A 16,604-nucleotide genomic window follows, 5' to 3' on the forward strand; every position below is an offset into this window, starting at 1 on the left:
TGAAACAGTGTACACATTGTCTAAACAGATATTTAGGATTTGTGATCATGTATAAAAGGAGCAAATTAAATAAATGTAAAAACTGTTACATCTGATCAATAAACCACTAAAAACAGGACAATTTTAATTTGCAACAGTGGCATTTGCAATGCAAGTTAGAAGCCACATACAACAATACAGTAGCATGAGGAAGGCCACCTACCTTTCAATAATAAAACTGTAAGCTTTGTCATGCAGAAGACAGGGCAGAAGGAAAAATGCAAAACACCTTGACACAACAATGGAGAAGACAAAAAGAAACGAACTGAGCAGGCAGAGGGTCCACCTGTCGTAACAGTGCTTGGTCACAACGACTGCCACCGGAAAAGTAGTTAAAGCACAAAGTGCCATTGTGCAAAGGAAGGTGAGCAGATATTGTCTGTGAAAAATTATGCCGTGGCTGAAGACAAAGCAGTCGTTGCTGGAAGTTCCCGACACATTACAGCAGGATGGCAAAATTGCATCTGCCTGCGAATGTAATCCCAACATGACGATGCCAAAGTTCTCCAGCATACAACAGAGTAACAGTAAATAAATGAGAAACATGTTATTAAATCGATTAAAATTGAAGCTGTGGTCTGTAGCATCGTGGTGGTGGTGACTAACACCAACATATGGGGTGTCTTGAGCATGCATATTATCTGCGTTGTTGCCCACAGTTGTTGGCACCTTGCGTTTTCGCAAATGCATGCACCTGGAGTTCAGATGGCCATGGACATCATTTTGGAAATAATCCTTCTCTGTGTAGGTGTGCTCCGATTTCTTTACATAGTCAGAGTGCCCAAGCCCGGTCTTACCCTGGTTGAGGTATATTTTGAAAATTGATTTGCACATCATTGATGCGGTGTTGGCAATCAGGCACACGCCACCCAACAGGACGGTGATGCACATTCCATACTCCGCAGCAACAGTCCACATGATTCTCAGCTTGTTATGAGCCTTTGCACATCTTTAGCTGCTGGTCAGGCAAAAATTAAATTGCAACAGAATTAATAACTTAATTTAAAGCATGATGCTGGAATAATAATAATGACCATTCATGAAAACTATGCTATTTTAAAAACCTATAAACAAACTGAAAGCAAGTCAATCTTTACAACCCTACAAATATATGAACACCTTTAAGAATAAAAATCATCACACTTGTAGGATATCATTGTGCATAAGTGCACGTATTTCACTGCACAAACACAGAATGTTTTGGCCAATTCAAAAATAAATTAAGCATTGAACAATTGCAATTAAATTCTTACAACAGATTTCAACTAACAACTTTAAATTTAATTACTCACACTTTAGTGTCAAACATACATACATACAGAAGCAGTGCAATACAGTTGTGAAAGCTACAACAAACAGCACCTTTACAATAATATGGCTAGTTAAAAAGGTATTAATGCACACAAAGCAAAGTGCAAATATTGAGACTCTCACAAAAAAATCTCTGACAATGCATATGCCCATGGTAAACTTCTACATAAATATCTATAAAATAAAACACAAAGGGAGCGAAAAGTTGCACTGAGCCCATCACCAGTAGGCCACCTCTTCAATTTCCTGTCGTATCTGCGCCTGCTGGGTCCCGCCTCGCTTCTTTATAACGGCGCGAGGTTGACACAGGGGACAGTTAAACTTTACTACTTGCCTACTACATCATCGCACTTACGGACCTGAAGACAATTTATGGGCCATTTAAATCCACACGCCAACCTGTGGGGTGGTCTTCGGCATAACTTTGTGGCGTCAGCACTGAGGTTTGGGCAGCGAACACAGCCCGCCAGTTCAAACGCATTGACCCTCTGACCAGACTGCTTCATCGCCAAGTTGCGACAGACAAACGCAAAAGGTCGTTTAGTTGCCTTGTTTGTTTTCGCCTCTGCGTCAGGCGTTTAATGGACGACGTACCACAAACAGCAGTGTACACAGAAGAGACCCCACGGCCGATGAACTTAATTACAGTCACTGACATTTTACAGCCTCAAAAATTTCTGGTCTTGGAGACATTCTCTCGCGCATGCGCACTGAAATAAGCCGAGGGTACAGTCCGGGGCTACAGAGTCAACAAACTTTTGCAAACCGCATTTCATCTATTGTTGCACACTTGCAATTACGAATTATTTCCGTTTTCGACTTACAAATACATTTGCTTTTAACAAAGTTTTTCTAGATCCGTTCTACTGTAGATTGTTGTTTTTAATTTGAGAAGGCGTATACGGACTTGTCAATTAATATGACTTTCGTAATTATTAATCGAGCTTTCGGTCTTTCACTCTTTTCCACGGCAATTTAATCATAAAAATCATCATATATATGGCCCCCTTTGCAGGCTTTCAGTTAGTGGTTAAAATTACCGACATTGTATTTCCTAAACTTACAATGACAAATAAATACAAATCTTATTTATTGACATTAAATATTCATTTTTCTTTCCACGCAAAAAAACAACGCACACGCAACCCCACAACAACCAATACAAAGTCCTACTGGTCCCACAAACCACTACGGTACAATTGTTGAAGGTATAAGACAACATCAACACAAATTTTCGTGGTTTGAAGACTTTTCGGGGGCTATTTTTGGGGAATTTTGCATACTATGTATGCGATGTGATGTGATGTGATATAAATAATCGTCATTGTGGTTTGTGGTATAACATGCTGAGAGAAATAAATTACAAACCAACCTAAGCGCGAACAGGGCCGTTTTTTAATCATTTTATCAGTTTTAGACTAGTACAGCATATGACGCAACGCCACAATCAACAACAAAACAAAGAGCAGGATAAACACAAGCAGTTTTATCGTGCAATTCCGATGTACCACTATACTACGTCTTGAAAGTAAGTAAAACCGATTCTTAAATATGCGGCCAAACGAATATATGTGGAAACTCTCGCTTTCAATTAGACAGTGCAAATATACCAAGCGTCAACTTCATGGGGGTGATAAACACTCTTGATCATATTGTAGCATAAACATAGCCACTTGAAACACAGCATTATGCAATAAAGTCGGCCATTGCTAATTTTTAGTTGTTTGTTGTAAAAAAAACAAGCGATTTTTAATCGTTATGATGATCATGGCAAGGTGAGAAAATAAATATCGTACATTTGTTAACGCAAACCCGCTGAAAGCATAGCCAGTAATTTCAAAGCTAAAACGCTTTCAGAGGCGAAAAGATTGTTTGAAGGGTAGACACAAATGCAAATGAGGGTTGTGAAACTGGCAGAGAAAAGACTAACGCTCCGGAAATCATGAAAGGTCCTTTATAGAGAGCACGCGGATAACAGACAACAAAGACAAACAAACTAACAAACCAAAAAATAATGCCTAAAAGTGTGGTTAAAATGGTCGGCCACTGCTTTACTTCTTGACCTTCATCGCCTGGCAAAGGTCACGTAAGTCCATCATGGCCTTCTTGATGTTCATCGCAAAACGGTCGGAATCCTAGAACAATTAAATATTTATTTTCAAACGCGAGTCTAAACCCAACCCAGGCATACGACCGTTATCTGGAGATGACCTCTGCAAGCAACACTTACCGTTTCTGGAGAGGAACGTTTGCTGGAGATGTGGAACATGATGAGATCCTCGTGGCAGATAATGTAGGATACACCATAGCCGTCATCTGCCACCTAGCGGAAGACGATAAAACGGATTTCAAAATAGGGCATGTACAACATTTCCGCTATTGTACACGGTTGACAAGCGAGATGGAGTTTAAGTCGATTTAGTCGAATTACACACAATGGATTTTAGAATTTTTAAATTTACTTCAACAAAAAAAATTAAAATGGCTACGTGTACTTTTGATGAAAAAAATGTAAAAACTAAACACAAATAATAGCAGCATTCACACGTCAAGCAATCAAAAACCGACATCACTGTCACAGGAATTGTTTGAGAAACCGCATGCAAAATTAACAAAAACCACAAACTATTGAGGCAAGTAATTGCATTGCCCTGAAGTCAAACAAGTAGCACGATGTTAAACCATGGGTAATCACCCACTAGCCATGCAGGTAACACAAAATCAACAGCGTTTTCAGGCCTTCAAATAAGCCACGAAAGAGAGAAATAGAGACATTTGTAGAAGCAAGAATCAGAAATGCAAGCAAGGTTGCGATTTGGAAGTCGAACTTAAAACACCGTTCGCGCCAATGCGACAAGTTTGTGTCATACATTCGTTCGCATGCCTAAGTTTACGAAAAACATTAAAACGCAGTTTGGCTTTATTTGGAGTTAGGTGCGTTTCGTGATGGTTTTCCTAAATGCGAAATGAATTACCGACGATTAAAAAACTGAGCGATGTTTCTGTTACTAACAGATGGCATAGAGCAACAAATCAAATATAATGATTTTTTTGTTTTCCTCGAGCAACGTAAACAGTTATTACCATAAAATAAAATCGATCAATCTCTGGCTAACATGAATATAAATTCTGCCGTAAAAGAATCTATAATCACCAGGCAGTGACGTCATCGATTTCGTCATAACCCCCGATACGTCACACGCGTTGTATCGCAGACGCGGTGATGGTTACTCGATTTCGCATGCGGTTTCCACAATCAACAGACATCAAGCAGATTTATGTATGTGCAAACATTCAGGTATTTACACCACCACCACCAGGTGGCGCATCACCATGCTACACAAAACAACCCGCCGTCAGTGGGCGCTCGCGCACACGTACCGGGCCGAAACCGCCGCCGCCGGACAGAAATTTCGGGTTCTTCTTGAGGTCGATCACCATCACTTGTTGATGGGGAGTTTGGGAGGTCGAGAGGCGCCAGGGCTCCTGGAGAACCTGCATCCGCGCAGGATGAGGAGTGGGAGCGGAGGATAGATCAATACAAGGAAGAAGAGCGGCGAGGAGGAAAAATAAAAATACATGACAGAGTTACACAGGCATGCAAAACGCCCACAATCGCGCGGATTAGTCGCTAAAATCATTTGCCGTCGCTGGAGGGTGCAATTAAGTGGGGGATTTTTTTCGGCAGGGGCTCGTGGCAGGGGGGGAACTCACCGGACCGAAACCACCGCCCGTGGGGGAGAGGTCTTTCCGTTTGTTAAAATCGAATTGTCGGCCCTGGTCCATGGACGTCTGTGATGTGGAGAGCCTCCACACTTCGCTAAGCACCTGGGCGAGCAGCTTGATACGTGACACCAGTGCCACCGGCGCTGGGTGTGCCACATGCCACAAAACCGGCATGACGAAACACGACAGCGTGTCATGCCAGAGGCATCAGCGGGGATGGGATGTAAGAGTTACGATTTTTTTGTCATAAATCGACGACGATTAACAAATGACGTAAAATGCCTTCCCAACTACTATATATTTATGTTATGGGTTGCAAATGCTTGAAAGAAAGCTTTATTAAACAAGCTGTTGACAGTTACTTGAAAAACAGATACTAATTGAGCTATTGTATCGGTTTTTATACGATGAGTATGGACGAATAAAAATTAGTTCGCAATTCCATTACCAAGTTACTCCACTATCAATATTTTGAAACGTTCATTTAACCCAGTTCACATGAAGCGAATCTTCTAGAATTTTTACCTTTTGCAAAAAGGGTGAATCCAGTTTCAGGTACTTGGAGACGACGTATAGACAGAAAAGATGTCTGTCGATGCCCATTCCTGCCATCGCCTCCTTGTAGCCTGTCACGTGACGTTCCACGGCCTTGTTCATCAAAGCGTGACGCTCAGCGTCCTAAACGCCACAAACAAAATGTGATGGTAAATAGGCTAATTAGAAATACTTTAGTCGAGACAAAAGACTTGGATTATATCTTACAGATGCGTTGGGGTCATCTATGGATCGTGCGAAGGCGACCATCTCACTTGTGAGAGATCGAACAGTTTCAGTTCTTCCCTCTCGAAACAAGCGAGTCATTGAAGCTTCATATGTAAGTGAGAAGTGGCCTTTGTCCTGTCAATATAGTGTTGAATAATTGGCTTATATAGTGCTGCTATCTGATGAAGACTTTCTCACGTACGGCATGTAGCAGCAAACTTATCACAAGGCAAATATTTGGAAAACCTGAATGTAATTTTTTGTTTTTTTACATGTAACAAATAGTGGAATGTGTTCTAGAACGTTGTTGAATGTGGGCAGCATCCAAAAGCAAACAGGTACCAAAGGGCTTGCTAAGTTCACTCAGAGGAGATACTACAGGTTTTTATCAATGAAAACAACTCAATACAAATACTCCCAGACTTTTGTCACTACATACCCGCAGGTGAGCAAGTTGGAGGGCCGACTGGAGGAAGGCGTCGGGTGACATCTTGAAAGTCTTGATCAGTCCTTTCCCGAACTCTTTGAATGCGAACACATGGAGATGTACGTCATCGGCTAGTTCACGAGCAACCTTCATGCTGTTGTCCATCACTTGTATGCACTGTGGATTCGTAAGGGAAACATGCCTTAGGTATTGGCAATAAACAACATGATTTTACGACGATAACTTTTGTTGCACGTTGAAATAAAATCGTAGTGTCGTTGATTAGTTTTCGGTAAATGGCGTATTTTGTCAGTTAATTCGAATTGTACATTTACTACCCCCAAGGAAGTGGCCTCACTAAGACGTTTGTTTTGACTCAAAAATTCGGGTTGGCTTTATACAAAGGTAAATTATACAGCAGCAAAGCCAAGAACCTAGGCAACTTGACCACAAGCCATCGTTGGTCGTTCGAAAAACAGTTTTTATGGCGATTGTAAATCGAACCATTGTTGCTCGTTTGTTGAAAACGGTTTTATCAAAATTTAACTTTTATGACCAAAGAGGAAATCCCCTTTAACGAAACAAACCACAATATCTCAAAACGCGTGATGAGACTCAGGTCTTACCTCTTTGGGGAAGTCCCACTTCAGGCGTTCAGAGGGAATGGGCTGCATTTCAACGGTGCCTAAGAGCTTGCCGTCGTCGCCGTATTTGATGTTTTGAAATTCGTAGCCCAGAGATTCCTCCATCAGATGACTCATAATGGGGGCGTCCGCCCAGGAGTGTTCCGCATTCAATCCGACTCGACCGTTCTTGTATACCACCATGTTAAAGGACTTGTCGAACCACCTGAAAAAAAAACGATATCGTCAAAGCAATGACGGGTTCTTGTTTTGTCGTCATACATACACAAACGTAAAATTATCCCTTTCTTTTCAAGAAATAAAGTGTTGCCATGAAGCTACATGGCCGTTTCAACTGCAAATGCCGCAAAGTCGTTAATTTATAGCCATTATTTGGAAACAAAGCCGTTATTTTTTGTGTTGCGCACAAATCACTTGCTTTTATACAGAATCAGCAAAATAAATTTTGCCCTATGGGTATCGTCCGTTACCGCGAAGTAAACAAAAACACAATGCTATGCAAAAGGTGTTAAAAATGTATAAAACATAAATGTGTTTACATGGTATATTTGTTACTAAGAAAGACAGTGATCACCAGGTAATCGTTGTTAGTTGTAGTTTTACATTCACAAACATATTTCACGCGTTTCGTAATTACCTGTCGTTACACTTTCCATGCAGCAAGGAACGGCCGTAAGATGTCAGGCCAGAGCTCTCCGTGTCGCTGATTTCGAACTCCTCGTCGTCTAACACCATCACAAAGGCCGATTTCTCGATGGCGTGAAGAGACCTGCGGTTGGTTCCAACTTGGAAAAACTCGTTTCGGGCCTGGAACGAAGGAAAAATCGACTTTATAATCAAAGTGTTGACAGAGGATCGTACAGAAGCGTTAAAACGCGATAGATTGACGTGCTAACACCAAGAAAGATGTTTCAATTTGTGCAATACGCTGTATCAAACTCTGGTCTACAACTCTGCAGTTTCTGGTGGACCTCTGGTGATCAGTCTATTACAAGTTGCTTGAACGTAGAGGATAAATAACATATTTGACATACAACCGTTTGACAAATTGTGAATAGTATCATTTTTAAAATGACCTTCATCAAGACACAAAGCATTATAAATACGTTACGTTGTTGTAGATATCGTTGAATACGCAAGCTTGCTGTTATCGATGTAAACTACGTTTCTTCAAATAGAATTCTCATAGAGGCAAATATTGGCCTTGCATTATTAGTTGAATCGGCTTTCATGTGATTTAATTTTAACGTGGCGCTCTGGGCAGATTCGTCATTTCCTCGTCTATAGGAGCGACGTTTGTCACTAACGCAAAGATTCTAGGTAATATGCAGGGTTATCTATAGGAAGACCTAAAACGTCGACACTCTATCGCATTTCGTAGACCTGTCGGATTTTGAGCTAAATATGTGAACGTTCATTAATTTCAGAAATTACAACCACACGGAATATAATTGTCGCACGTTCGCCGAGCGATTTTACAACTGCTATACGCAACCACAAATTCAACATTCAATATATAGCAGTTTCAAACCGACCAGAACAACCAATTTTATGATGAATAATGCTTGGTGAAGTGTCGATAAAACAATTTTCGTATGCACGGGTGCTACGATTCCCTACAGAGCACGTCGTCAACAAATCGATGAAGTACATTGATTAAACCGCCCAACGAAAACCCGCCATAAGTAATTAAAGCAGCTGAAGTAAGTTATTACTGACGTTTAAAGCTCTGAAACACTTCGCATTTAAGCTCTCAGAAATGCCCGTGAAATGCAATAACTAATCCACATCTTCTGTACTAATGATCAATGGGTTCTGGGGAATTTTTAACAGCGCACAGAACTAGTGACGTTTACATTGTTCTAACATGGCAAGCAAGCTAGTTGTCCAAGGGTTTCTATCTCCAAAAGCGATAAACACTGTGCATGACATGGTTGAATTTTTTTGTTTTCAGCTACAAAAAAATGATGACGCATTTATAGAAACATATCCAAATTTGAATCACAATCATTGTTGTTGTGTTCACTGATGTGACAGGTTATAAATAAATGCACGATAACACGTGACAGGAAAACGTAACAAGACCCGATTTAGAAAATTTCAACCTGATTGTTGTTATCGCGACATTGGCCTCAAGTGGTATGGGCTATATTGGATCTGATTAATTGTGGAAGCATTCCCGTTGCCAAAGGCAGATCGTCCCAACATTACCTTCCCGCTTTTCAATTTAAACAGGCCGTTCTCCTTAAATGTCAAATATGCTAAGAGAGAACACGGAAGGGAGACCAGCCAACACAACACACACAGTCAGACCAAAATCGAACAATGCTCGACGTCAATCTGACTAAGTGTATGAATAATAAATCACACCCGCACCAAAATGCAAACACAACGAAAGTGTAGCTTTGTGCACATTAAAATGCGGCCATAGAGGCAATGGTTTCTGTCGTACAAAGGTCACATATTGTAATGAGGGAAGGTGTTCGGTTTCGAAGCACTACGCGGAACGACGGATCGTGTTAACCGATATACACCGTAACCTGGTAGGGCACGCCGGGTTGGTAACCAGGCACGTACTGGAGGTCATGCGATAGTAAATGTCTGATTGGAGGAAGTTGGCCATGGGTACCACGATCACTTCCTTCGGGTTGATCAAGTGCCTTAAGGAAGTTGCGGTGGCCTTTTAGGGCACGAAATTAGTGCGTGGTTTTGTTGTGGAATTGTTATGAGCCTACACATACCAAAAAGTTGCAGACATGCCATATCTAATTATGTTGTGTTTTAAATTTGTACTGTACAGCAGTTATGTGGGTGGCTATGATTGGAATCCCATGATGCCATAATGTTCTAGTTTGACAGATGAAAAGCCAAGCACTATTAAATCCCAAATATTGCTGTATTGACTCTTCACAACTTGAAGAAAACAACCCATAATTTTGCATGGGGTGGCGCAAGTAACTTACTTTGGCCCACGGAACACGGTCTCCTGCTGTAAGAGCAGCAAGGTTGGCCTCCCCGTCGCAGGGCTCGGATGTGTCATCAAGAATCCGCTGGAAGGCAATCTCCAGTTCGCACGGTTCCAGCAGTTTTCCGCGCTTGTAGCACAAGAGCTTGAACCAGCGCCCGTTGTGATGGACTGCCACGTGACGACAATCCATCCAATGGTGGATCTTGTCTGTAGGCAAAGTTTCAGAGTTTCAGGCATCGCACTCGTTTGTATCGGCGCAAACCGAGGTTTTTGGTGGTCATGTCAATTGGTAGTGTCTTTTGTAACGTTGCCGAAGGTAAGTATATATCCAGTCTTACTAAAAAAAAAACCAGGCACACAGAAAGGCGTAACAGCGATGGCTGTGCTGACGCATATGAAGGCATAATCAATAACACAGTGATACGTTCAAACGGACTGACGCAAAGGCACCTTCATGACCCACAAAACTGCCAAAGTGATTGGATAACACGATGAGTAGTAATTGCTTGTGCAGCGTTGTGTGTTACGTCACGCGTCACACCCCTTTCTTAGACCAATAGAGCGTGCTGACAGCGCAATGACAATATATATGACATGACATACATATACAGCTGTCTCATTCGCACGTTTTGTTGACATGATATGCGTATTGGACTTTGGACTGACTCATCGTAGTGGGTTTTTCGATAGTTCAATGTTGTAATATCGAAACTGTCTATTTAACTAATGAATTGTTATTAGTGCACTACACTTGTGAACTATATCTTAATTCAAACTTACACAAGAAACATTATTTAAGCCTGTATCAACACAAGTAGATATCTTTTAACTATCCTACAGCTTACTATTAGGTTTACACAATAGATGTTCCCAACAGAAATACATGTTGGATAAATGGGGCAAGCATTTTTATTGGTGGTGTAAAAGTACCTATCTCTACTCCAGGGATCCTCGAGGTATTGAACACTCTTTCGTACTGGGCACTGCATAGTGGAATGACTCCATTCGCACGAATCTGTAGCAAAAAAAACAATGGAGAATGTAAAGACATGAATACATTGAACAACAAAAAAATTTTAACATTAAAACTTATTAGCAACCAAACTATATTGCAACATCTTTTAAAAGAGGTTGGCAGTTGCCATATAATTCTAAACAACACATAGTTTAAGGTCAATGATCAGTGTCTACGGAAACTAAAAATTCTACAGTTATTCTCACAGCAAGTACAATGTACTGTTGCTGAGATTCCATCTAGCTAACTGGAAACTCAGGGCCTATGAAACCACAATAACAAGACCAAATGAATCATTATTCTTTACTTCCGGTAACAATTAAATGATTGCAAAGGAATAAATGATAACATTGTTAAAGTCACAGTGCTTAACAGTCAATTGGAAAAAAAGGATACATGTAAACAAAAAAAATTATTAGATGTAGTAAGATTACAGTTATGTTTTTGACACTTTACAAGCTGTGGTATCTCATACCATGCTGACACAATATCTTACCAGCCACTGTGTTCATGAATGGGGTACGTGACTAAAAGTAACCGGTTCATAATGGTTTGTGTGAAGCCTAACCTATGCTGGGGAGCCTATGCACGAGGATATTGTTTTGCCACTTGGCTACTTCCTTTAATGGGAAATTTTCCACACAATGGTTGTTTTTGTAGATATGTAAGCAGAAGACCTTGGGTGATAACAAGTGACTTTGTTTAGGTGTTAACCAAGAATGTATTGAGCCTTTTGTGCAGTGTAGTGTACTTCACGTCACACAAACATATGTATGTGGTCTTAATAAATATGTTTATTTCACTCCAAAAAGTCATGGTATCAACTCTGAGTAAAGATGTTACCATCTTTTTATGTATAACCATACTACTAGTAACAATGCAACGTTTGGAATTGTCAGCAGACATTGGTTAACAAAGCAGAAGAACATATGTCATTTAAAATAACAAGTGGCATATTGTTAAAGATGCTAAGCACTTACAGGTTTTACATCTTCCTTGTCCAGAACACTCCTGTACGCAAACATGGCATGACAAAAGCCAGCAGCACGCGAAGCTTGGTTATGTGTTGGCTGGTGGTAAAGTAAATCCATTCCATAATAGTTGGAGTTTACCATGATCGGGCCACGACCAGCCAGGTATACATACTGCTCCCACCTTTGAAAAAAATTAGGAAGGTATACTGGATGTTTTAAAATGATTCCATGCACAAATAGGTATACATAATTTGTACTGGGTTTTAAACAAGTATTAGAACAGCTGATGATCTTAAATCGTAAAGGCAAACTACATTAAAGAGCAAGGTATCGCTATTTTTTCGCTATACACATGATGATATCAAAATGTCATACCAGTCAGTGACGTAGTTGCTTGCCCACCAAGACTTAAAAACCAAATAACGTTGCAAACGGCTGGCAATCGTGCTCACGAACTCTTCAGACAATTTCGCCATGGCATCATATTCAGCATCACCCAATAGAGGGCGGACACTTCGTAAATATCGTGATACAGTGTCTTTGAGCGGGGGCACTGGCAATCTTGGAAGAGATGCTTGGTAGCTGTACAGCTTGGGGTTGGATCCACCAAGGATTTTGGTGCAAACCTGCATTGAACATTGCACAATAGATTGTAAAATAAACACAACATTTTTTTGGCTTTTAATAAGCAGAAAGGAGTTGGTAATCCCACCATCCAGTTGTATTTCCTCAAAACTAGTAAACTTAGTTATGTAGTTATGTAGTTATGCTCCATTAAATATTTATATGCAGCTAATGACCACCATTATTGTTGATACATAAAAAAGCATTTACAAGAACAATGTCGGATTATACTGAAAATCTACATTCAAACTGGAATTAACATTATGTTGCATCATTTATAACTATATATTATGACGATCAACCTAAGAATGCGCCAACAAATTATCTAGTAAATGCTGAGGATATGTAAGAAACTTACCGCCCACAATTTTGTGATTATCGACACTTTGCCACGTGGCTCAAACATCCATCCATGGTAACATAGTAAAACTTTCAACAAGTATCGGATTACCAGAACTGCACCGAGCCACATGAGGGTACAAGCCAGCATGAGGGAAAAGATCCATGGCAAAAAGGAATCGCTAACAAATATTTTAAAATTAGGGTAAATACTCATAAAATACTTTTTGAAGTAACATACATTTAATGTTTAATCAATGTGATTAAAAAACGTTGGTAACACAGTATTTAATATCTACTCACGACGAAAAGAAAATGTTGTGTATCTTTTGCTGGAAACCAAAGGTCAGATCATATCCAATTAGAGACACGAGGAAAACTAGTGCAAAAAATATTCCCAGGCTTGAAAATTTTGCCGGGTAGACACCACTCGAGAAGCGGTTCTGAAATAAGAGAAAAATTATGTTTACAAGAAACCACATACATTTCACATCATAAAAATGTACTTTATGTATAACCCTATAAATAAACTTTTCAAAATTTTGAAAGCAGAATGTGATAGAAAATTTTTGGGTACTTACGAGAAACCTTACAGTCCGCTTTCTCCATGATCGAACGCCAGAATGGTAAACAGCTCGAATAGCTTCATGAGATATCTGAAATTTGGTTTGTTGTATTTGGGTGTGTTTTTATTAAAACTACAAAATGTCATCAACATCTGTGTTGGTGCACATTGACAATCAAAACATAAACATGCTGAACAACACAAAAGACGCCACTAAAACTTTTACTGTTTGTGATGAATGGAAAACCCTGTTATGTCACTGTGTTCACAAAATACTACGGAGAGTAAATTGAACCACTTCCTTGTGCAAATTTGTCTTAAATTCCACTACCCACTACATGTTTGCATACAACAACCAACAGCAAACACTTACCTGAACGTTCAAACCTTCTTGAGTAACAGTGAACTGAAATGCAACAGCGGCATGCGCTTCTGCCATTTCGGCCTATCTTAAAAACAAACAAATTATACAACCTAGTTCCTGTAACAAAAACATAACATTACAGTTTTAACAGATATCCTGTATTTTGTTTTTTCAAAAATGAACTTTGAAACAAAAACCAATGTAGCACAAGGCACCACAAGATAGTAATCCTAAATGTTGACTAAAAATTTAGGCAGATACTTATTCTTGTATAAATACACAAAAAAACAATAGTGGCTTAAGCTGATTAGTGTGGTATACATTAAAATTCAAACTGCAAAATGTTTGCAACTTCCAATAATAACACACAAAATTTTGCAGTAGAAAACGTCATGCATACACAGATTTGGAAAATTGATATGCCTAACTGCAATTCTTTGCAGATGTTAAATACCAAGGGAAATGTGCAATGGCATAAGCAGCATATTTTACAAAATGCAGAAAAACATACAAAAAATAAACCAATCAATTAAAAAACATTACAAATTTCAACTGTGGACTACAAGTCTTCATGTAGCCTAACCGAATTCTGAATCCCACATTGCACATAAAACACATTTAAAAGTTGAAAGCATTTGATTAAATGTGGGCCTACATAATCTTCAGAACAATAAGTTAAATCAGCAACATAAACACGTTTCAACGCACTGCGCTTCATGACACGTAATTTGCCCTCCAGCAAAGAAAATACTCCATGAACATTGGATTGATTCAGAAATATGTAAAAAATACACTTGCGCACAGAATCCGCGTTTTTTAAAAACTGATGTTAATACTATCCATTGAAAAAACCTGAAAACAAAACCCAAACAATAGTAATACTTTAACCTTGAAACAGTCTGACCTCTACACGCACTAACTCTTTTTCCGTTAAGCCTACTTCAGTACTTGGCCGAGCGTGGTTCGGCAAAAACCAATGGAGTAAAAAGCGCAGGCCTGGAAATTACTGTTACATGTTCACTACAAAATCAGCAATGGCGTTGTTCTCGTCGCGTCTTAAAGCCCTACATGGAAAGTTTAATGACCTACACAGCAACACTAAACCCATCTGATTATTCAATTAACAGCTTTGGTAAATTCTTGCAGCCCGATTCAATTTCCAGTCCTTCTCTAATCCATTGAAGCGTGCCAAGGTCTAAAGTCCACTGTGGAGAGGTTGGGTAAATATAGGGGCGTCTGCCACGTGAGTAGTCTTTGGACCGTGGTAACACAACGCCCGCATTGTTATGTTTGAAGCTCGGGCCGTCGGGCGTGCTGTTTTTCTCCCTGTTAGACAATAATTAATGGAAAGGTTACATAACAGTCTGTTGTATGGACTGCTTCCTTCTAAAACAGCAATTGTACTTATGCTATGATGTTTGTTTCACTTACATCCTTTATAAGCCGTCACATTTCTCGATCTTATATATGGCCTACCACATAAATAAATATCATATTATATTCTTATACTAGATTCAAATGATGCTTTCACGTACGTGATACAACTTGATATTCTAAAGATCAGCACGTACTTAGGCCTAAAGTCCGCGAATCCTACATCTTTGCGGAATTCAGTGAAGTTACTTGGTGACACGTATTGCGCTGTGAGAAAGATTAGACGACAAACTCATTGTCAGGATATCTGCAGCATATTGACCTGGTAAAAAAAGAGTTTTTTTTGTACATATTTTGTTATTTGGGGTTGGTTTGCTATTACATAAAAACATCAGTTTTTGTTGCTTTCGTAGTTTTAGAGTCACACTGACGTATGCGTATTTATAACATTACGGCAACAACACGAACTCAATATCTTTTCGGTTTTCTTTATATAAGTTATATGTAGAAATACTTAAATGAACTTATTCCATATACACCAGGAACCGGTTTTTATATTCTGACACTTAATTGTGTCAATTTTACACTTTTTTGTCTGATAGTGGTCTTTGTGGTGTAAACTATTTCTTTGTGATAAAAGGCCGATACTTTGTTTCTAGAGATGCAATAAATGTGGGCGTTGCCTGCTAGGTTTGGTACGAACCCAACATATCTAGGCCTACTTATGTAAAGGTGAGAAATACTTCGTCTATATGTTTGGACGTAGTAGTCGACTGTACGCTTCTTATAAGTTAGGAACTACAATTGTGACTACTTGTATTGTTAAGTTAAATCAATAATGGTGAACCATAATACCTATACTTCCAAATTTCGCAGGACTTTTGAATGGGCCAGGGCAATTTTCGCCTGTACGCAATAACTCGAGTTTTTTTTGTTTAACTGCGACACCTAACGGCCATTAACGAAAAAATATCTCTGGCCCAACTCAGTGCTTGACTGCTTGTTTGTCCCTGCTCAAGTGTGCAGCGTTAATTTGTTAACCCGAATGTTGTCCACAATACACTCCATTGTTTTTGCAAAATATTTATTCGAGCTCCACAAGATAAATCAGTATTTTTAGAAGTGATTTTAAACGTCGAAAAACATAACTTATAACTTAAGTACAATCTTAGACTCTATGACAGCCGGACCGATGAAGGAAAATACTTCAGCCACATATGGTAAAGTTAAAAAACTTCACTAAATTATAACGTTAGTATTCGCACAGCTAATATGTCGTTTTTTAGGTGCATTGTAGGTCTACTGGGAAGACGTACCTAAGTAATAAAACGGAGTAACATTCACCAAAAAAAATTAAAAAAAACGGAGTCTTACAGAAAATCGTCCTGTGATAAGCATGACCTTTTGTAGGTAAATTTATGTCTCTCATGGCTTTCAAGGCCTTTATTTTTTCAGAAGCTTTATCGTAAAAT

General features: G+C 39.4%; 2 protein-coding genes across 3 annotated transcripts in view; both read right to left on the bottom strand.

The window, feature by feature from the left end:
- The window catches only part of LOC145911480 (cGMP-inhibited 3',5'-cyclic phosphodiesterase 3A-like), a 37,801-nt gene extending 36,751 nt beyond the window's left edge, over positions 1-1,050 (bottom strand). The window contains exon 1 of the mRNA XM_082998845.1: positions 203-1,050. Within this exon, the coding sequence (XP_082854971.1) occupies positions 203-957 (755 nt within the window). The 5' untranslated portion in view covers positions 958-1,050. The remainder of the gene's footprint in view (positions 1-202) is intronic.
- A 1,382-nt stretch (positions 1,051-2,432) lies between these two features.
- Positions 2,433-13,877, bottom strand: LOC145911481 (carnitine O-palmitoyltransferase 1, liver isoform-like). 2 transcript variants are annotated; one of them, XM_082998846.1, is made up of 16 exons: positions 13,768-13,877; positions 13,411-13,485; positions 13,133-13,272; positions 12,849-13,011; positions 12,242-12,492; positions 11,873-12,047; positions 10,808-10,892; positions 9,873-10,084; positions 7,547-7,716; positions 6,892-7,114; positions 6,278-6,442; positions 5,839-5,973; positions 5,602-5,754; positions 4,732-4,845; positions 3,581-3,673; positions 2,433-3,485 (listed from the first exon to the last, which is right to left on the bottom strand). In XM_082998846.1, the coding sequence occupies exons 1-16, from the start codon at positions 13,831-13,833 to the stop codon at positions 3,402-3,404; spliced, it is 2,304 nt and encodes a 767-aa protein (XP_082854972.1). In that variant the 5' UTR covers positions 13,834-13,877; the 3' UTR covers positions 2,433-3,401. The 2 variants fall into 2 exon arrangements, with proteins under 2 accessions (XP_082854972.1, XP_082854973.1); XM_082998847.1 differs by lacking the exon at positions 4,732-4,845 and adding an exon at positions 5,065-5,178.
- Between the last annotated feature and the right edge of the window lie 2,727 nt (positions 13,878-16,604).

Source organism: Ascidia mentula, chromosome 8 (assembly GCF_947561715.1).
Source record: "Ascidia mentula chromosome 8, kaAscMent1.1, whole genome shotgun sequence".
In the NCBI taxonomy this organism is placed as follows: domain Eukaryota; kingdom Metazoa; phylum Chordata; class Ascidiacea; order Phlebobranchia; family Ascidiidae; genus Ascidia; species Ascidia mentula.

What these genes read in the sequence shown, in the direction of transcription:
- LOC145911481 (XM_082998846.1), bottom strand. Translation starts at nt 13,833, where the DNA reads ATGGCAGAAGCGCATGCCGCTGTTGCATTTCAGTTCACTGTTACTCAA. An exon ending in AGTGGGACTTCCCCAAAGAG is followed by an intron (nt 6,443 to 6,891) that starts GTAAGACCTGAG and finishes ACGAATCCACAG; the next exon opens with TGCATACAAGTGATGGACAA. An exon ending in ATTCACCCTTTTTGCAAAAG is followed by an intron (nt 4,846 to 5,601) that starts GTAAAAATTCTA and finishes GCGCGGATGCAG; the next exon opens with GTTCTCCAGGAGCCCTGGCG.